Source organism: Carassius auratus, chromosome 43 (genome assembly GCF_003368295.1).
Source record: "Carassius auratus strain Wakin chromosome 43, ASM336829v1, whole genome shotgun sequence".
Classification (NCBI taxonomy): domain Eukaryota; kingdom Metazoa; phylum Chordata; class Actinopteri; order Cypriniformes; family Cyprinidae; genus Carassius; species Carassius auratus.
The window spans coordinates 1,068,895-1,092,322 of NC_039285.1; the positions used below are offsets into that span (position 1 = coordinate 1,068,895).

The 23,428-nt window shown below is 34.7% G+C and overlaps 1 protein-coding gene across 3 annotated transcripts in view; it reads left to right on the forward strand.

Moving 5' to 3' along the window:
- Positions 1 to 347: 347 nt before the first annotated feature.
- The window catches only part of LOC113061387 (CUGBP Elav-like family member 4), a 63,442-nt gene continuing 40,361 nt past the window's right edge, over positions 348 to 23,428 (forward strand). For all 3 annotated transcript variants that reach the window (XM_026230441.1, XM_026230443.1, XM_026230442.1), the window contains exons 1-2: positions 348 to 774; positions 4,094 to 4,176. In XM_026230441.1, coding sequence (XP_026086226.1) covers positions 549 to 774; positions 4,094 to 4,176 — 309 coding nt within the window. In that variant the 5' untranslated portion in view covers positions 348 to 548. The remainder of the gene's footprint in view (positions 775 to 4,093; positions 4,177 to 23,428) is intronic.

Here is a 23,428-nt window from a genome sequence, read left to right on the forward strand (position 1 = left end):
ATTTTGACACTTTTTGCATTTGAGATTAAAAAATGGGAAAAAATGTCTCAATAAACCAGAATTCATGCCTATTTCAGGTAGAATAAATAAATTGTTGCAATTTTAGAGGTTATTTACATAACCACCAATTAAATGGTCAAAGCTGCTAAACGCATATTTAAAAAAAAAAACATATTGCTTTTATAAAAATTCGCTCCGTGTTTTCAGATCCTTTAAACGCCGTGAGGTTTGGCTCGTGGCTCCGCCCCCCCGGGAGTACCTTCACTCACAGCGCCCTGTGATTGGCCGCCGCAACTTGTTATGCAAATGAGCCGCGGCTCTCTTTAAAACAAGCGAGCTGACGTCACGAGTCAGAGTGGCAGCTGACACACGCGGAGAGAGACAGATGGAGAAAGTGAAAGAATCCTGAGGAGAAAACACGGGAAAACCGAGAGAGGAGCGTCCCGTAGAGCAGTGATAGAGGGTTGGGACGAGGAAGAGGAAGAGAGATTGAGAGAGGAGGAGTGGATGGTAGAGAGCCGGAGACACAGCGCGCGGGAGGGAGAAAGATGGCCTCGGTAACGGCGGAGAATGGCTTCAGCACCGCGGACAGCTCCGGTAGAATGAACGGACTCAACAGCGCGATCCCGATGAAAGATCACGACGCCATCAAGCTCTTCATCGGTCAGATCCCGCGCAACCTGGACGAGAAAGACCTCAAGCCTCTGTTCGAGGAGTTTGGAAAGATCTACGAGCTCACGGTGCTCAAGGACCGGTTCACCGGGATGCATAAAGGTCGGACTTGGCTTTTTTTTGCTTTGTATGAGTGTGTGTGATCAGCACGTGCAAATCCGCCCTCTTCTCATCATGCATGTGAAAAATCTTTAAAGTGTCCTCATGCATGTTCATAAAACAGCTGGTGAACTTGAACTATTAATAAGAAAGAGAAAAAAATCTAGCTCCAAACCAAAACGCTTTTACATCTTTCGAACCTTTTATACATATCGAGGTCTCCAGAAAAGCCACAGATAGTAACCTAAAATGGTTTTAATTCACCATCACTAACTCAACCTATGTAGATCAATTTATAGCAATACAACTAGTTTAATGGGTTCAGTCATTTAGAAATAGCTTTTTAATGCAACAGTTGCAAGTTAGCACTTTTTGCAATGAACGAATTGTATTAGGATCATTGAAGAAGCTTTTATTTTAAGCGTGAAGTGTGTGTGTTTGTGGATCAGAGCAGCATCAGTGCAAACACAAATCCAGATGAAGTGGCGTCCAGCCATTTTCATGACCATGTCTGATGAGTCTGGAGTTATTTTGGGCTTTTGCATGGGGAGATTTCTTCTGTATCACCTCTTCTAATCGTTCATATCCCTGGATGTAAGTTTCTCTATCACAAGGCATATTGCTTTTGTGCTTTGCACTGGTCGTCTGGCCTCAAATCATCTGTGTTTTACTCTAGAAAGTCAAGTGAAGTTCATTTTAATTTGTCATTGCTGTGTATTCTTAATTGCCTTTTTAGTTTAAGCTTCCTTGCATTGAATTTTTCCTCTGTGCTTTTTGGAACAGAATGAAACTCCTCATGTGAGATAGTTACAGAGACGAGTCATGTCATGCAAAAAAATAAATAAAAAAATAAAAAAATAAAAAACCTTTTATGATTGGTTGCAATGAGCAGATATTTTACTAAAATTTTAAATATGTTTAAGCATGCAAATACGCTATTCTTCGGTTTTGTTTTGAATGCATTCAGCTAATTTGTAGTTAATCAAGACCATAAAGCTTGTCTGTATTTATTAAATCATGCATCTTCATTATGCACACGATTCACATCATCTTTCATTGTGTAACATGGATTTGTTCTGTGCACACTCATATTGTTCTTGTCTTTCATTAGAATAAAGTTGAAGGCAAAAAAGCATCAACATTATACAGACATACATCTACAAGTGTAAAGGGCAGAATATTTCCATTACGTCCTTATTTATTCCTTCATAAAGTCTCCATCTCTCTCTCTCATTCTCTTGCTGTAATTACTGTTGTGCAGGTTTTGTGCTGATGGTTCCCAACGGGTCAGACGTGTAGCATTAAAGCTGTAAATGTACATTAATAGGCCGGAGGAGAGTCATGGAGGGATGGTGACACACATACGGCCGTCACTTACAGTAACACGAGGAGCTGTTTAGTGTCCTCAAACCCTCTGAGAGTAACACGCTGAGTTCCAGTTAAAAAACAAACCCACATCAGCAGCAGTTTATCATTTAATGCTCATATGCAAGGAACAACACCTTGCTTTTTTCTTCCACTTAACACATTTAAAGTGCATCACCAGGAACACGTTTTGGATTAATAAATGCAGCTCGTTGTGATCAGTGCTGTTGTTGTCAGTATGCAGTGACCTCAAAAGACTTCACTTAACCCTGTAAAGCCTGAACGTATGAAATAATAGGGAAGTTTATCAAACTTTTATATTAAAAGATCTTTGACTGGATAAAAAATGTGTGTGTGTGTGTGTGTCTGTCTGTGTGTGTGTGTGTGTGTATCTGTTCGTATCTGTGTGTCTCTCTCTGTGTGTGTGTGTGTGTGTGTGTGTGTCTCTCTCTCTCTCTCTGTGTGTGTCTTTTATTTCATGGTGGAAAAAAAAACACATGTAAACGAAGAGATGTAAACTCAGGATTGCGAGATAAAAAGTCACAATTACTTTCATCTTGTAAAAAGGCTGGATACCGTGCAATACACAACTGTAGCTATACATTGTATTAAAAATAATGTAATTCCAAGCACTGGACTTCTGGGATGAGACTGCACAACAATGGCAACACAAGCACAAAACATGCAATATAAGACACAACCGGGACCTTTTACTAACAGTGAACACACGAGCAAACTCGGTTCACATAACTCTGTGAGTAACTGGACAGAACTCACCCAGCCGCAAGGCATTCTGGGTAACCAGCAGCATCACAGTGATGCGTGAGCAGCTGAAGTGCATCCGCTGAAAATGCAAAAACAGATCGTAAAAGATCTGAAAAGCTTCAAAAGCGTGTTTGAATCAAGTGAAACTTTGATGTTTTTTTCTGTGGAGTTTAACTCTCATGGTCTGTTTTGGGTCTCAGACGCCCGTCACTGTTTTAAAAGCTTTAAAATGAACTGTATGTTCATGCATGAAAACATTCATGTAGCATTTTCACATTAATTTGCAGTGCTGCTTTACTGGTGGATGTGTCTGGAAATGCATATGTGGAGATTTTTATGCAATTTGTCCAATTAATACGATTCTGAATATTGCAGTTGTTTGCATAGTCATCAGATGTATCTCTCTGATACTTTTATTTTTTTAAATCTCTCTGCTGCTCTGAAACTGCATTCACATTACACACACTTCAACCATATACTGCATGATTCTAAATCTTAAAAATGAAAATTATTTTGTTCTTTCTGGCTTTTAATTTAAAAATACAGATGATTTTGATCTCTGTTTATATTTCTCTGTTTTATTTCATTTATTTTTCCATTTTTTAAAAATGTAATTATTTGAAACGTTTAATTTGAGTCTCTCTGCCTCTCTGAAAACTGTCCACCCATTCACACAATTTAATTTAATTTAATTTAATTTAATTTAATTTAATTTAATTTAATTTAATTTAATTTAATTTAATTTAATTTAATTTAATTTAATTTAATTTAATTTAATTTAATTTAATTTTAGTTAATCTTATTTTATTTATTATGATTCATACATTATTCTTATACCACACTTTGATTAACTTTTGCTGTTTTAAACTGTGCTTTATAAGTAAATTGACATAAAAAATTACTGAAATATTTTTAATTCTTTAGTTCTAAAGTTTCTTTGCAGCCCTGTCTACCCCTTCACATTAGAAATTTAATTTAATTTAATTTAATTTAATTTAATTTAATTTAATTTAATTTAATTTAATTTAATTTAATTTAATTTAATATTATTATTATTATTTTTTTTTATTAATCTTGTACCTCAGTTTGATCAACTGTAGTTGTTTTAAATTGTGTTTTGTAAGTACACTGGCATTGAAATGGACTTGCTGATGGTGTTTGCTGATATTTTTCATCCGTGTGTGTGTTTCAGGATGTGCCTTTCTAACGTACTGTGCCAGAGAGTCAGCGCTGAAGGCCCAGAGCGCTCTCCACGAACAAAAGACTCTTCCCGGGGTGAGAGACATGTTTTTCTTTTATTGCTCTCTCGCTCTTTCTCCTGAACTCATAATCAGCAGCTCTGGTGCTGCTGGCAGCTGATTGGCTGTCGGTTCTGTCTGATGTCATCAGTAAGGTTTTTGAGGACAGAGTCTGACATTTGAGCAAGATTAGGCAAATAATATCAGACTCATTTTTTAAAATGTAAAGGAGCTCATGTCATTTTCTTCAGCTGTGTTTGTCTGATTTGCTTTTTGGATTTGAACAGTAGACTTCACACGATTTCAATGTGAAGAGACGATTAAACATCATAACATATTGTGGATTTCTAAAATATGTAAATATTGGGTGTGAAACTATATAACTATATATTATAGTGCAAAAGAAGACTCTATGGGTTTATAATTCCAGCAGGAAATAAACATAATGGGTCAGAAACCAATAAAACCTGGCCAGAGACTCTGGGCTCCATTAATGCCTCTCAATATTCACACGCTTGAGTAATGTCATCTTTTTAAATACATAAATATGAATTAATGTTTAATCAATATTTTCTGCCACCTGAGAACAACGAGCAGACAGAAGTGCATTGCATTGTGGACTGCAGTATACAGTACAGCACTATGTATAAATATGTATACCGGTATGTTTATAAGTATACAAGGTAACGGCTGGCTACATAAAGTGTGCTCGTCAGCTGAGACCGAATATGTGTGTGTAATAAACGCTGGAGAATCTGGTGTGAAGTGTGTTTGTGAAAGGAGGCTGGTGTCTAAATAACTCTAAACAGACACCCTGATCACAGCTGAGACACCAACACACACACACACACACACACACACACACTCGCCTGGAGAGGACGAGAAAACAGAAGGACAGAGAGAATAATCGTGCTGAGCTACCATTGCTCCTGGAGTGAAATTCATCAAATTAAACTGTGATTTAATAGTTTGGAGTTGTTTCTTCTGCTCAACAAGGCTGTATTTATTTGATACAAAAATGCTGTAAAAATTTTAAAATATTATTAAAATTTAAAACAGCTGTTTTCTATGTCAATGTATTTTAAAATATAATTTATTTCCGTGATCAAAGCTGAATTTCAAGCATCATTCCTCCAGTCTTCAGTGTCACATGATCTTCAGAAATCATGAAAATATGATGATTTACTGCTTGAGAAACATTTCTGATTATTATCAATGTTGAAACCAATATTTTTGTGCAAACTGTGATGCATTTTATTTTTCAGGATTCACAGATGCATAGAAAGTTAAAAAGAACCGCATTTATCTGAAATAGAAATAATCTGTAACATAATAAATTTCAGTTCTCATGCATCTCTGCTGAATAAAAATATGCATTTATTAGATCTATTTTAATATTGCATGTTATATATTTATTCTTTATATATTTAAAAGATCTGACTATTTTATTATAAATGTAATCTAAAAATATATTATATAAAATATTTATAATTGCAACAATTAAAATTATAATAAATGTCTATATTGTTGCCTTTGATCAATCTAATGTATCCTTGTTGAATAGAATAATAATAATAATTAATAATATATATTTTAAAATTATTAAATGATAAAAAAAAACAGCATTTTCAGTATAAAATAAACTAAAAGTTTTTCTTGCTTTGTATTCTTGCCCTAGTGCATTCTGGGATTGTCAACCACAATCAAGTATGTTTTCTTAAAGGTGCAGTAGCCAATTTCCTAATCGGTGGAGGATGAGAGATTTTGATGGAAAAATAAACGACTGGCACATAAACATAATCACGTCGTAAGTGTATGATGTGAGCCCTTTTTAAAAATCCTCCAGGATGTTTTTCTCTGTCTTTCCTCGTCCTCGTCCTCTTCCTCTGATTTGACAGACGTGTGTCTGACTGAGTGTCAGCTCGGCTCCTGACTGGCGACCCGAGGTGCGATCCGTCAGATTGATGGAGGGTCAGACGTGTCTTTGAGGGCCGGAGGATCGGGGAGACTCGATCACCTGCTGCTAATGCAATGACATCCGGATGCCACGTTTGACTCCGCTGTCAAAATATGACGTGAGCTCAGACTGAACTCACGTCTCGTCCTCTACGCTTGGCATATGACTGGCTTCTCTGCTGATGTTCAATCAGGCTGATGTGAGCGGCTACTGACCGTGACAAATGACCTGACCAAGCCAAAAACATCTACAGTTAAATCAGCTTAAATCAGGAACAATTCATAGGAATATCTCACCCTTAAATGTACATTTATGTCCTTCTATGACTCTCTTCTGTGAAGCACAACATTCAGCAGGATCTATACATGTCTTAAAGGGACAGTTCACCACAAAATGAACATTCTGTTATCATTAATTAACCCTTTAGTTGTTCCAAACCTGCATGAGTTCCTGTCTTCTGTTTTTTTTTCTTATACATAAAAAAATATATATTTTGAAGAATTTTGGTAAGCAAGCCTTTGCTGGTAGCCATTCACTTACATAGGGTAAAGAATGAATTAAAATAAAATAATACAAATCAAAATTTCAGATGAAAAATAAAAATCAAAATTCAGAATAACAATTTAATATTTTATCAAACAATTAACAATAAAATGCCCTATAAAATGTTTCAGTTTTTCAGAAATTTGTGTTTATATTTTCCATTTAATGGTTTAATTAAATGGTTTAAATAAACTTTAATAATCAGAAGTCATAAAACTTTAAAGCTGTAATGATTTATAAAAAAAATAACAGTATTAAATGTTTTATTTATTCTGAAATTTATCTGGATTTCATTTAAATGTTTAAATTGCAATTTTTTGTAGTCGGTTCAGTTTAATTTAAGTTGAAATTACTTAAATTTTTTTAAGTTGAAATTGCTGGACATTGTTTACAGTGATCATTCTACTGTACAGCAGTAATAAATGTATGTCATAATTTCTTAAAGTTAAACCAAACTTTTATTTTGACAGATTGTAGTTCACCATGACGTGAGATTACTCTGTCTTTCCTCTCAGACCTGCGCTTGTGAAAGTCTGCAGCAACAGACGGGAGCTTTTTTCCCAGTAAAATCACATTTATATAATGATTTAATCCAATCATCTTTTCCCCCCCGATCTGGTCTCAGCGCTCATTTTAACGAGGGTCTCAGTAATGGATCCTTAATGAGGCCTGAGCTCATAACGAGGGTCAGACGGCATCTGTGCTGGAGACACATGTACTGTACATGATCTAATGCACTGATTCCTGCCTTTATTTCAGTAGAAATCATTTCTGACATTAAAGATGTCTTTGATCAATCACTAAACATATTAATTCATTAAGAAAAAACACTTTTGAATGCAGTTATAGACAATGAGTCAAATATGTTAATGCAAGATTGTTTACAGAGCTTTAAATTAACATTTTTCAAGTTCAAGTGCTTCTCAAATTAATTTACTATTTACAATGAACTAGTTAATAGTGAGAATTGGTTCTTAAATTAATGTGAAAATTACAATTAATTCTAACAATGCCTGAAAATGCAATATGTTTATTATTATTATTATTATTATTATAAATGATTAAATGTTTTATTAAAAATAATTAATTTTAAAATAAATAATAAATAATTTTCATGAATGAATGAATAAATAAATAAATAAAGTGTTTCCCCAGTTTGTTATGCCTTTTTTTTTATGAAATAATGCACAAACAGTTTCATGGTCAATAAAATAAAATAAAATAAAATAAAATAAAATAAAATAAAATAAAATAAAATAAAATAAAATAAAATAAAATAAAATAAAATAAAATAAAATAAAATAAAATAAAATAAAATAAAATAAAATAAAATAAAATAAAATAAAATAAAATAAAATAAAATAAAATTAAATTAAATTAAATTAAATTAAATTAAATTTCTATGGCCGATAAATCAGCAAGATAAGTTCTCTGTTCACAATGTTTTCTGTTCACTATGATTCTCTCCAGATATTACAGACCTGCTGACGCCACACAGTTTGCCTTGGTTGTTCCCTGAGATCTGGCTGGTTGTATAATGTCGTGTTGTATAAAGAGTCTAGCAGCAGTCGTAAAGGACATTTAGTTTAATTCAGATGTTCACCTGATGAGCAGCTGAGGGAGGTTTGTGTGGTTCTGCGTGTGTTTAGGAGGCAGACTGAAGAAGGACGAGGCCTGAGCAGATGGAGATGTTTGAGCTTCATTGTTCTCCTGAGTGGAGAATAAACTCGGTCCTGAGGCTGAGAGCGTGTGGGATGCTCAGGTGACACACATGTCGGCTGAACGCTGCTCTAGATCTCTAACAGAGCGCCTTTTAATCATTTCATATTATATTGAAGTCATAATCAGATCACATCGCACAAGTTTTCATTTTTGGGTGAAATATCTCTTTAATTTTGGATGTCATGGTTTAAGAGTCATGGAGACACAGATGAAGTACCAGAGACGGTGGATATTTAGAGCTATTTAAAACTCTCCTTAATGGTTAAAGTTTAATTGAGGAAGGATGAGCTCATCCGAACCATCAGCTCATCGATGAGATCATCGCAGCCTTTTCGTGTTTTGTCAGGGACTCGTTATTTAATGCATCTCTACCTCTATCTCCATATGAAAAGTCTCTTTTGTGTCTCCTAGACAGCTGCAAGTACGAGTAAGAGATGCTCTTCCTCAGTATTTTTGTCTTTTTTTTTACAGTACAAACCTCTTAACTTTCATAAATCATATGCATTTGCTTGAGAAGCAAAATGACTTGATATAAAGTCATGTTTTCAGACGAATCAATACCAAATCGAATCAAGAGCTTATGAATCAGAATCGAATTGATTTATGAAATCAGTGTCGATACTCAGTTTCAGGCTTTATAGATGTTTTCCAGAGAGCATAGAATCATGAATTTAGTTATTAAACTCCACTTCCAAAGTATGATGTTTCCAGACTGAGCATCGTTTAAGATGAGTATCGAAGCCTTTGACTGAAACGCTCTCAAATATTAGGTGCCTAACGAAGTGTCTTAATGATCCGACGGCCTCGGGCCACACGAAAGATTCAAGACTGGAGCAGAGCTGCTGGGATGCTTCTCTTCCTCCAGGTGTGTTTCTACATCTCCTCCTGGGAAACACATCAGTGTGTGCTGTAAACAAACAGAGGGAGGTGGAGACGCAGACTCAGTAATGAGTGAAACACACACTCACACACTCCAGCGGGCCGCCGTCACCTGCTGAACACTCTCCTCTCACAGAGAACACAACACACTCGAGGGTCATTACAAGTGAAAAACTCACTCTTATGATGCTCAGGAGATAGAAGCTGCTGCCAGGCTGTAGATATGTGGTTGCTAAGGCATTCTGAGTGGGTTTTAATATGTTGCTGTGTGGTTACTAGGGTGTTCTGAGTGGTTGCTGGGACATTCTGGGTAGTTGCTAAAATGTTTAAAGTATGTTTTTTGTGTGTTACTACTGTATCTGGTTGCTAGGGTGTTATTAGTGGTTGCTAGGGTGTAATGAGTGGTTACTAGGGTGTTTTGAGTGGTTTCTGGGACATTCTGGGTAGTTGCTAAAATGTTTAAAGTATGTTTTTTTGTGTGTTACTACTGTATCTGGTTGCTAGGGTGTTATTAGTGGTTGCTAGGGTGTAATGAGTGGTTACTAGGATGTTCTGAGTGGTTGCTGGGACATTCTGGGTAGTTGCCAAAATGTTTAAAGTATGTTTTTTGTGTGTTACTACTGTATCTGGTTGCTAGGGTGTTATTAGTGGTTGCTAGGGTGTAATGAGTGGTTACTAGGGTGTTCTGAGTGGTTGCTGGGACATTCTGGGTGGTTGCCAAAATGTTTAAAGTATGTTTTTTGTGTGTTACTACTGTATCTGGTTGCTAGGGTGTTATTAGTGGTTGCAAGGGTGTAATGAGTGGTTACTAGGGTGTTCTGAGTGGTTGCTGGGACATTCTGGGTAGTTACCAAATTGTTTTATGTATTTGTTGTGTGTTACTACTGTGTATGGTTGCTAGGGTGTTATTAGTGGTTGCTAGGGTGTTATGAGTGGTTACTAGGGTGTTCTGAGTAGTTGTTAGTGTGTTATGAGCGGTTGCTAGGGTGTTTTGAGTGGTTACTAGGTTGTTATGAGTGGTTACTAGGGTGTTCTGAGTGGTTTCTGGGGCATTCTTTGTAGTTGCTAAATTGTTTTAGTATGTTTTGTATGTTACTACTGTATCTGGTTGCTAGGGTGTTATGAGTGGTTGCTAGGTTGTTCTGAGTGGTTGCGGGGGCATTCTGGGTAGTTGCTAAATTGTTTTAAGTATTTGTTTTGTGTTACTACTGTGTCTGGTTGCTAGGATGTTATGAGTGGTTGCTAGGGTGTTCTGAGTAGTTGCTAGGGTGTTATGAGCGGTTGCTAGGGTGTTTTGAGTGGTTACTAGGTTGTTATGAGTGGTTACTAGGGTGTTCTGAGTGGTTTCTGGGGCATTCTTTGTAGTTGCTAAATTGTTTTAGTATGTTTTGTATGTTACTACTGTATCTGGTTGCTAGGGTGTTATGAGTGGTTGCTAGGTTGTTCTGAGTGGTTGCGGGGGCATTCTGGGTAGTTGCTAAAATGTTTAAAGTATGTTTTTTGTGTGTTACTACTGTATCTGGTTGCTAGGGTGTTATGAGTGGTTGCTAAGGTGTTCGGAGTAGTTGCTAGGGTGTTATGAGTGGTTGCTAGGGTGTTATGAGTGGTTACTAGGATGTTATGAGTAGTTGCTAAGGTTTTCTGAGTGGTTGCTAGGGCATTCTATGTAGTTGCTAAATTGTTTTAAGTATGTTTTTGTGTGTTACTACTGTATCTGGTTGCTAGGGTGTTATGAGTCGTTACTAGGTTGTTATGAGTGGTTACTAGGGTGTTCTGAGTGGTTGCTGGGGCATTCTGGGTAGTTGCTAAATTGTTTTAAGTATTGTTTTGTGTGTTACTACTGTATCTGGTTGCTAGGTTATTATGAGGGGTTGCTAGGGTGTTCTGAGTAGTTGCTAGGGTGTTACGAGTGGTTACTAGGGTGTTCTGAGTGGTTGCTGGGAAATTCCTATTGGTTGATAAAGTGTTCTGAGTATCTTTACTGCGTTGCTATGCAGTTGTTAAGTTGTTTCGACTGTTTTTTTTTTCCATTGTTGTTGTTGCTACTGTAAGTGGTTTGAAAAAAATGTATCTGTTTTTGAATGAATTGTATGAATTGAAATGTATCTGTTTTTGAGTCAGTGATTCAATGATCAATCCATGCTTTGTTTAAAAATAAAATCAGCTGTTTTGAATGAATCATTTGAATGAGTTGCCGCCACACACCTGGGGGTTTTAGTGTCCCATTTTTATCCATGACAGGTCTAAACCAACCAAAGTAACAGCACAAAAACACCCTTAGCACATTTTTTATTTAGTTATCGCCATAGAAAAAATCCCCAAATATTTACATTTAGATATATAGATTTTGTCAGTATCACACACCCCTATTTCAGTGATACAGAAGAGTGAAGACGCATCCATCCCCAGGGTGTCACACACCAGATCTCAGACATCAGTGTGTGTGTGTGTGTGTGTGTGTGTGTGTGTGTGGCTGATGTATCATTCACCAAGGTCATTCTCAATTAGGCTATTTGTTGAGCAGAGCCGCATGTCGCTGGTTTAATCATGCAGACAATGAAGACAACAGCGACAAAAGCAGAAATAAATGAGCCTCCCTGTTCTCATGCAGCTACACATCCATTAGCCTGAGTGTTTACGAGTCCCGTCTGCATCCCGTTCCATCATAACAGGTCGCTCTTAATATCTCAGTGGTGGCAGGTGGGTTAAATAAGTTAGAAATATCAAATTTAAACAGGAATATGGCCAGCAGCCGTAAAGAGTAGACTTCTGTCTGGTTCTTCAGTGTGAAATCTGCTTCATATATGGATTCGTGTGATTTTAAACCAGAGAGATTTTACTTTGGATGCTTTAGGAATTAAGATGAAAGTGCATTTATCACTTTGATCCCTTTTATAGCTTATATCAAGAGAATTTGATATCCCTGCAAAAATTATTTTCTTATTCTGTAGTTTTGTCTTGTTTTCCAGAACAAATAGCTTAACACTCTTAAAAGTTTATTCTTAAAAAAAGAAAAAGAAATCTGCCAATGGGTTATTGTGACGGTCACGGGAAGACCGCACATTCAACATGGACTTTAATACACACCAGGCATGTACTGGCCATCGGGACTACCGGGAGATTCCCGGTGGGCCGCGGTCTGGTTGGGCCGGTGCGTTAAGTATTTTGTTTTTAAATCATTATTTATCGCAAATATATTCGTAAGTATATTTTTGTACAGTCCAATTCCGGCCTTACGTGTCTCTCTCATGAAGCCGCAAGATGCTCTTTTTTACGTTAGTCATAATAATTTATTTAAAACATTACAAAAAGCAGTATAAAGACAGATAAAACGACACGTGCACATGATGCTGATGCGAGCTGCGAGACGTGACGTGTTCACTGCTCATTGGCCAATCAGAATCAAGTTCTAGCCTTGAAAAGCGGCCGTTTTACAACTGCGACGAAATTCAAAATGTTAAATAATAAAATATCTTAGCGTAAAGGAGGGGCCGAACGTTGAGAGAGAGAAAACAACAAGCACTTGAGGCAGATGCCACCAAATGTGTCAAGATAAATAAATTATTTGCTGGAAGGCAAAAGACTTAGCTAAGTGAAGACGTCCTCAGGGTGGGACTTGACTGCTGAGGTGAGACAGAAATGTAATGATACACGTAGGCTACTGCATTGTTTTGTTTCAAAAAGTTAGGATATTCCAGCTGTAATATGCCACCATTCACTGATCTATATAAATTACATTTACAATTCTCAGCTCTCAGGTTCTGTCCATATTATGACAAAATTCAGACAATACCGTTTTGGTGTCAGAAAATATGACGTGAAAGATCGCTTTAGCGCCTCAGTTCAAGAAAACCGATCATCTGTTACTTTCTGTTTAAAGATACAGTACAACTTACAGAAATTTATATATGCCTCAGAAATAATATCGATCAGTTATCAGTCAAAACAGCAGGAGAACAATTATTTCACAGAATGTTACATTTACCTCAAGAAAGCCCTTTAAAAACCTAAGAAAAATAGCCATAAGAAAGGAGTATTTTGCTAAATATGTGCACTACAGTACATATTTATTATATTTTCACCTAAAGTATTTTACATTTGATTATGCAATATCTGTACCTGAAAACGGTGCTGTTTATGATATTTTTTTAAACATTTTTATTACTGACTGTTTACTTGTCTTCATTAATGTTTGAACTTAATAGTTAGTGTTTATTGTGGTATTGAAATTACAATTGTGAAATGAGATTGCAGCTTATTTACAAAGAAAACAATAGCAATTTTATTTTTATCTTTGTTTATGTATTTATTTTTGGCAGGGCAAGAAAAGTTCTGAACCCTAGCATTGAGCTCTGCATTTGAATAAAGTGACCTGACATTCAGCCAAGTATGGTGACCCACACTGAGACTTTGTGCTCTGCATTTAACCCATCCGAAGTGCACACACACAGAGCAGTGAACACACACACACACTGTGAGCACACACCCGGAGCAGTGGGCAGCCATTTATGCTGCGGCTTTTTTAAAGGCCTTTGATTATGTTATGAAAAATGTAAAATAAATCACTACACAAAGTTCTTTGTCTTAATTACTCTTTTATTTTATTGTAGATCAGTGGTCTTTATAAATAATGCTTACTATAGTTCAGTGGTCTTAATACTGGCCTACTATAAGCAGCCAACGGGTCTGAGGTAATTTGTGTGAATTAATATAAAAAAAAGTGTTATGTTGCAGCACATGAAATATAGTTACAGCAGAAATTGTGTACCCTAAACATTAATATGTCTATTAGAATAATAAGAAGCACATAAATTAAGAACTTTAGATATTTAAAATAAAGCCTGATAAAATAATTTACATTTTCTTTGTTTATTATTTTAATAGTTTTTTTCTTGGTTTTGATAGTAATACATTCTAATCAGTAATTTTACATCCAGATTAATGTATGTATAGACATGTAGTGTGCGTGTGTGTGTGCGCGCATGTTTACATGCATGGTGGGCCGGTCTGGATGAAGTCCAGGGCTTATTTTTTGTCCCAGTCCAGCCCTGATACACACACATACTCACAAACACACACAGAGACTGTTTAGTGATAAGAGTTTATTGTAATTATTGATCAGAGTGAATGGAATACCTGTAAATGATGTGTATTGTTCCCGTGTAGCATTTGTCCCGTGATTTTTAGAGTCCCGGTAGGAAACAATGGCAGGAATTATTGGTTCCGCTTAGGGTGGGAATCTACCATGTATTAATTGAGCGAGGGGGTTTCAGGGGCAACGCGGCCGAGTTGTTGCTGTTATTTCCTGTTTAATGTGAATGATTTAATAACATCGAAATAGATTTATTAATTATAACATCATGCCAATATGTTTCTTTTAGACGCTGTATATTTAGGTGAACATGTGTAAAGTGTTGTATGTGAGTTTGTCCCTCCCCATGGGGTAATGGTGCTGGCCACCAGTATAAATGTGAATGACTTTGTAATGGAGGGTAGTCTGTGTTTGTTGCTGCAGTGGAGAGTGTGGCCTGAGGGTTGTAGGTATTGTAGGTATTGTAGGTATTGTGGGTATTTTGTTTAGTTATTTTGAAATTGACCTTGTTGTTAAGGAAGTTATTTTTGGAAACTTATTTTGCATTTGAAATTAATTTGGATTTTTCTTTTTGGTTAAGACTTTGTTCCTTCTATTTTTTGCCATGTTTAATTATATTATTGGGCTAGGATGATTGCCCTTTTGTAAGTTTAAATAAATATTTGTTTACATTTCAAAGTTGTGTATTCATACTGCCTCTGTTTAATTTGGCTACAAAATTTGTGGTGCCTATTAGTAGGCTGACCATTACAGTTATTAATAATAAACATAATTCAAAGGGAAAATAAGATTATTTATTTAGACCCGTTTTTCTTGTTTTGATATAAAGTCACTTAATTTTAATTTTTGTTTTCTTCAGAAAAGTTATTTTCCTTCTTAAGTAAATGCATCTTAATTCAATAATTATTTTTAAAAAATACTTAGAACATTATTATTTTTTAAATATTTTTATAATTTTTATTAATGTATTGAATCTGTTGACATTTTTTAATATATTACTTTAATATTTTTATAATGTTTTAAATTTAATTTAAGGTTTTAGCAATTTTGTTGTGTTTTGTCATATATAACAAATACTTCTAAAAATTACAAAAAAAACAACAATATTACTAAAAGTAATACAAACTTATTGAAATATATATATTTAAATACAGTATATGTACACATACACACATTTTTAGTCAAGTTAAACTATATGAAAATATGAATCTTGGCAACAAGCTGAAATAACTTTTTTTTTTTTTTCAATTAAACCTTACGTAAGTTTGGTTCTGATAGCACACAGATGTTGACCCGAGACACATCCATCATGATTCTGAAAGGAGCGCAGCAGTGCTCAGAAACTGCTGGCACAATATCACCTTTCCTTTTTGGATCTTTAAAACAGGAACAAGCTTTTACGTGTCGTGAGTGAGTTTAATGTCTACTTTGAAATGCAGCAGGATTTCACTATTTCACTAGATATATGAGACCCATTTGAATGCCTGTTGTCTTAAAGAAATGAAGATGTTGTGTTTGTCCTCAGCTGTCCTGATGTTTAGATTTATGTGTGAGATCCAGGATCTGGGCCAGTGCAGATTTCTTTTATTAAGATTTTTAGCTTTTTGTTGGCCAATGTTTTTTTCCTATAATTATTATTATTATTTTTTGATGATACTATTTACTGTAGATCCTGTGAAAACCCTTAAATTGATCATGATGGCTATTTATTATATTTTTATTTCAAATTTGTATCATTTTGTTATTTCTTATGAAGGAAAATGCTATTTTTTCCCCCCTTACCACTGTTTATGAAAAGTGCTGTATAAATAACATGGTTAATTGTAGTGTTGTTTTGTAGGTTATTATAGTTTTAATTAATATTTTGATTTTTTTTTTTTTTACTTTTATATTTAACATTTTTCTTATTTTAATACATCACGTTAAACTAAATGAAAATTAGCTGTCAGCTAGCTGAAATAAAATTCTGTTTTTTTTATTTTTAATATTTTATTTTTATTTTAATGTTTATTTTATTTCAAATAAATATATTTTTTCTATTTTACATACTATTATAAATAGACTTTTTATATTAATATTTATATTTTTATAAGATATAATTTATATATATATATATATATCTTGTTCTGCATCATGTGGTCTTCCTCGTCTCCTCGTTCCAGCCGTGTCATGTTTCCACGACAGACTCACATCTGTGCTTTTACACCCTTTCTTCCTCTGCGCTCAACACAAGCTCTTCATGTCTTCATCTCTGTCTTTAACAGATCTGCGTGTGTTTTCATGCTGCTGTTTCCACGTACTGTTTATTTTTATCCTCCACGACTAATTAGTGTGAACTGGAGTTAACCGCCGGCACAGACAGTGAACATCAGCACACGTGCACTATTGAGGGCAGGCGTGTGATTTCATCCGTGTTTGTATGTTCAAACGCTGCCGTCGCTCAGATTCTGATTCAAGTTTCACCGTCCCTTGATCCTGACATAAAGTACTGCACTTTACTGTACTTTATCCTAATAATCATCTTTAAACTACCTTACATATATCACACAGTACCATGAAGAAACATCCTTATCTTTGAGCAGATATATTACATAATTTCTCTTGATAACACTAGAAGTACTGATTTATCATATTTTGAAATTGTTTTTATATATGTAGAAATAATAATAAATTAGTAAATTAATAAACTTTTATTTAAAAATTGTACTTTTTTTTTAAGTTAAAATTAAATATATATTTTAATTAATTTATAATTTTTTGTTGTAATTTCTTGTGGGATTCACCCTTGTATTATGTGTGAAAAATATATGAATTTATTTTATTATGCATGTATTCATTTACTTATTATACTTATATATATATATATATATATTGTGTGTGTGTGTAAATTATTATTATTTTTTTTACAATTTATAAGTACTAAAATAATACATTGGATCATTATTATTATTGTTACTACTGTTTTATTTCAGTTATGGCTGTCAAATGATTAATTATGATTAAGCGTATCCAAAATAAATATTTGTGTTTACATAATATATGTGTTTATATTTGTAATGCATATATATAAAAATATAATTTATATCTTACATAAATATAAATATTTTACATGCATTTTTCTTAAATATTTACATGCATGCATACAATAAATACACACATATATTATGAAAACACAAACTTTTATTTTGAATGCCTTTATTCCTAATTTCTATTAAAGGACGTTTCTTTTGTAATTTCTATAAATATATGTAAAATGCATGGTTAAAATATGGTAAATATAGTAGAAAAACCATCACAAAATAAACAGTGTGTGTAAATATGAATTATGGGCCATTTCTTGAGCGTGTGTGGAGAGATTAGGTCAAAGCTAATCAACGGTCTGATACGATTTTTAGCCGTTCCCTCAAAGGCGTCTCCTGCTTAGCTGCTCCTGCATGATGAGACGGTTCGTCTTAAGCAGCGTTCGATCATGTTTCTGGCCTGTCTCTGAGAGAATGAGACATTAAGGTGTGCATCTGTGACCGTCTCTGTCTGTCAGCCCAGCTCACGGTAAAATATGAGCCCTCATCTAGTTCACATTCATTCTCCTGCTCTTTGTTCGGGCTTCATCTGTAACCATAATGCACCTGGCACGCTCCAGGAAGCGTCTGGCGTTGAGGAAACGAGGCACACACTTATTATTTGTCACGGCGTCTGTGTTGAGACGGGAGACGCTCGCTAACATGTGTCTGGATTAGTTTGGTCGAGCTGAGAAGGACATGTTTGTTTCTAGCAGCTCACAGACTCCAGGTTAAAAATATGTATGTTTTATAAAATATATTTAGTAGTAGTAGAAGTATAGTATGCAGTATAATTATTATTAATTATGTGGAAGTATTTATTAGTATAATATAAATACCAAATATAATAATTACATTATTTTGGATAAAAACATCCCAATAATCCACAGCACTCCAGTCCATCAGTGAACATCTGGAGAAGACAAAACCTGAAACACATCCAGCATTAAGATGATTTTAACTCAAACACATAGAGTCTATAATCCAGAATAACACTTCCTCCAGTGAAAAAGTGTTCTGGACTGAATCAGGAGAGAAATCTGCACAGATCCAGCAGCGTTTAAACAGATATAAACTGTATTTTGATGTGAGAGACAACAGCAGATGCACTTTTTCACTGGAGGAAGTGTTATTCTGGATTATAGACTCTATGTGTTTGAGTTAAAATCATCTTAATGCTGGATGTGTTTCAGGTTTTGTCTTCTCCAGATGTTCACTGATGGACTGGAGTGCTGTGGATTATTGGGATGTTTCTATCAGACTCTCATTCTGACGGCACCCATTCACTAGAGACACTGATGCAATGCTACATTTCTACAAATCTGATGAAGAAACAAACTCATCCTGATATTGGATGGATTTATCATTTGATTTCATATTAAAGCAATAAAAGTTCAGAGTTTTGTGTTTTGAGTGGTGAGGTGTATACAGTCTGTATAGACGAGTTTATAACAAGAAATAAAGAACAACAGGTAGTTTGTATGAGCTGTTGTCAGGCAGGAGTGTGTGTGTGTGTGTGTGTGTGTGTGTGTGTGTGCTGTTGTCAGGCAGGACTGTGGCTGATGTAATCCGTTGTAACATTTCTCCAGTCGTGTTCTTCTCCTCACACACTGTCACTGTCTTTAATGCAGTTAACTTCATCCTCTCGTCAAGCTCACGACACACACACACACTTCTCTTCGTGTCTTGTGTGTGAAGTGTTGTCTTCATCTGCAGCACACATGAGGTTTCCTCACGACTCATGACAGTCATGGGCTGAAGGAGTTTCTCTCTGTGTTTGAGTCACTCAGTTTTAGAAACAGAGGAGATTGTGTAAGTGTTTTCTCCTCTGTTTCATTCGCTGCTGTTGTTCAGAGACGGCGAGAGCTGAAGGGCAGATGTTCAGACACACAGATGATCCAGATGATCCCCTCTCTCTCTCTCTCTCTCACACTGGGTCAGTGTCTCTCGCCCCTTCAGGTACAGGAGCGTCTCTGTTCACTCGTGATTCTGCGCTGACCTTTCCATCCCTGAATGAGTGCAGACGAGGAGAAACCAGAGCGTATCACACACTCGACAGTTTTAAAAACATCTGCTTTTGTTGCCAGTTTAATTAACTGATATCTCTCCTCATCGAACCTTTAATGATTTATCCTTCCTCAGATTAAAATATTAGTGCATTTTTGCAGCAGAAAGCGAGTGGCTGATGACGCATCTTTAATGATTGTTTAATTAAACCCATCAGCTTTTGTCAGAGACGAGTTTATTGGTTTTTTAGTTGCTTAGGTTCGAGGTTATCTACATGCTATTACACGACTAAAGGTTTAGGACGTATTTACTTGTAAAATACACATTGATGATAATCAAAAATGTTTCTTGAGCAGCATTTTCAGCTATAAAACTGAAATAAAAACAGAAATAAAAACAGAAATAAAACAGAAATTTAAATTTAAAAAGGACATTTAAAATAAAAATGACCAAAACAACAAAAGTACCAGAACTTTATAAAACTCTAAACTAAAAATAGAAAATAATTCCAAATATTAATAAAAGTGTCTCAGTAATAGTAAAAAATAAATAAAATAAAAAACACTGCAAATGGGCTGCATTAAGGCTAGTAGTGGAGTGAAATGTGAAGTGAACTCTGAGATCCAAACGTCTCGTCTTTATCTGGGACAGTTTTTTGGTTTGTTTAGCTGCAGAGGTGAACTCAAGTTAAATCTCTTCATGCTGATTGGCTGCTACTCAAACCTCCTTCATGCTGATTGGCTGCTGTTCTGCTGCTCTTCTGGGAGTCGTCCCAGTATTTTCTCTCTACGTTCAGCCAATCAAAGGCGAGCGATGTCAGCAATGTGCAATGCGATTGGCCGCTCTGATGTTGGGCCAATCCGCCTGTCCAATCAGGTTTAGCTCTTGCAAGATTTCCCAGCTGGCATTGCAGCAGCGTGTGTGATGTTTACATCAGCCAAACTGTGCTCTGTTTACAATGTCAGTGGCTTTTGTATTCGTGTTTATTGTGTGAAACATTAATGTATAAACATTAATGTCCCCGTGATATTTATAAAGCATTTCAGACAATGCATTCATGTGTTTTTTCTCATTGAAGGGGTTTGTAAGCTCTTCTATGTACTGAAAACATTATATAAGTGTATTAGGGTTAGAATATAGATTAATCATAACAATATCATGACAGGAAACAGGAGACAGGACAACTTTTATAATCTAAGTTAAAGTTCAACGCTTTTGTCATTTGCATTAGCTATTCTTTTTGAAATATTGACATTTAGCTTTTTTTTATTTATTCAAGTGTTAGTAATTTCAGTACTTCAACTTCATCTTATTATTGTTTTTATTTTATTGTAATTTATTATACTTCTTTCTATAATTATTTTTTTCTGTCAACATATTTTTTTTTAAGTTAACATGATTTTACTCAATTTTTTTGCATTCCTTTTTTATGAAATTATAATTTTTATAGTGTTTTTCAGTATTATTATTATTATTATTATTATTATGTAATTTGTTTACAAAAGGAAATTTAATGAGAATCATACTGCCTGGTTAAGGGCAGCTGAACTCTAATGCGTAGCTTCATTAGAGATGCTTTAATTAAATTACTCTTTAAAGAGCAAATTACACAAGCAAATGATGTGGAACACTAAACAGACAGCAGATATACAGCAGTTCTTTGTGTTTTTTAGGACACTGATCAGGACGAACATGTACAAATGAAGGAAGAGACAGAAAAGAGCCGCTTGTTTCTGTTCTTCAGTTCATTGTTGAAAAGATGAATATGCGTATGAATCATCTGATGTGTCATCGTTGCTCAGAAGTTGCTTGTTCATGGTGTGCTGAGATCACATTGATGACATGAGATGCTCCTCTCGTTGTTTTTTCATCTGTGATTCATCAGATATTTCTCATCGTTTCATTGGAAAAGCTCTGTGTTGCATGATATGGTTTCTGGCCTCATGTTATCAGTACGGGGCGTCGAGTGCCGCGTGCCGAGCAGACATAATTAACTTTCGTTAATTAGCCATTGGATGAATAGAGCAATCATTAATCATTAATATCTCCCCGGTGAATCCTGAGGCTGTGAAGCACACAGAAGCGTCTGAATCAGAGGACACAGGCGTCTGTGAACAGAAATTGTGATGCCAAAATATACACTCAACTTTTGCTTTTGAGTTTTAAGGGTGATGCTCGTGAAAACTTGCTCAGGTCACATCAACTAACATTAAAAAAGAAAGAACATTATCTTATCGACATAGAAAATGAAGCTTTCATTTTTTCATCTTTTAATTATATATTTATGTTAATTTCCCCAAAAAGATCCCATTACTTTAATGTTTACTGTAAGAGACATTTTTTATGTATTATGTATTTTAAAATAGATTTTATTTTGTAAAAAATTATGCAGTTAAAATTTTTATATTGCAATAAACTTTAAAAAATATTTGTATTAAATTTTTTATGCATTTAAATAAAGACAGTACTGCCAATACAGCAGTAAGCTATACATATATATATTATTTAAATAATTTTATAGAATTTAATAAGACAGTACTACTGTACTAATACTGCAATAAGCTGTAAAAAATATTTTTTATAAAATATTTTTATGCAATTTAATAAATTAAAGATAGTACTGCTAATACTATACAATATGTCATAAATATGAATTTTAATTTAAATGTTTTTATGCAATGCAATATATTAAACACAGTACTGCAATAAGCTATAAATATTTTTATTTAAAAAAAATTGTATGCAAATTAAAAAAAGATTGCACTAATATATACATATCTGTTTTTATGTAATATTTTTAAAGCACTTTTATAAATTACAGAATACTGCCATTACAAACACCGTGATATATAATACTTACAATTGAAGTGATATCTTTTTTTAAAATTTGTTTATTTGTTTATTTTATTTTTTTTGCATTACACTAAAGAGAGTTTTGGGTGAATATGTGAATCTGAGTTTATTTTCTTCAGTCCATCATGTCTGCGTCTCAGAGATCAGGGTCTGTTTTATTCTCTTTCAAGAGTCACACGTTCCTTTAATTAATAATACAAAACAGTTAACAGATGCATAATTATTTTGTCTTCTGTGAAATATTAAATATGGATGTTGCATTGCATGATACAATGTTGCATTGTATATATTGTGTTTGTTCTGTGGCTGAAAGGACCTTTTGAAATGAAGAGCACATTTTCTGTGAAAACTTTTTGTGATTCTGACATGAGGCTCAGTTTGTGTTCTCACATTGAGCTGTTGTTTTGGGTGTTGATCAGGAGCAAACGTCCACGGCTAATCGCAGCATGCCGTTCCCCGTCCGCGTAGACCTGCGTCTGCCAATCACTGCAGCTTCTGGCGCTGTCATGGCGATGCTCGCATAAATTAGCATGCATTTGCATAAAAAGCTGCTTGTTTTGCAGCCTTCAACAAATGCCATTTTCTCTTTCTTTATCACTCTTTATCTCTCTTTCCTGTTTCAGTCTCTCTGCTGCAGCGTTCATCTCTGATTTCCTCCGCTCAAACCTTTCTGGAAATGTCAGGAAGAGTTTTAAAAAGTCTCGAAAGATGAACTAAAACACTCTGTAGCGTCAGTCACTGAAACATGTTGGAAGCTCATTGCATTGGTTCGTGATGAAGCTGTTTTTTATATATATATATATATATATATATATATATATATATATATATATTGACTGTACAGTTTAGTTTTATGTGTGCTTTGAATTTGGCTAGAAATACTATTCTTGTTTTTCCATCATGCATGACCAAATGCATCAAATCCCACACTTTATGTTATTGTTCTTACACTAAAATACTGCCATTATTTGCTGAGAAGCTAAAAAGAAGTGTGATCTGAATGTGAGAAACCCGTTGAAGCATATATTGCAAATCTTGATTAACCATATTATCTGTAAACTATCTATATCTAAACTATCTACTATATTATCTATATATACTGTAAAAGCATGTCCAACTTTATCTGCATACATACAGTACACACACATTAAGCTATATATTTATATCATGCACACTG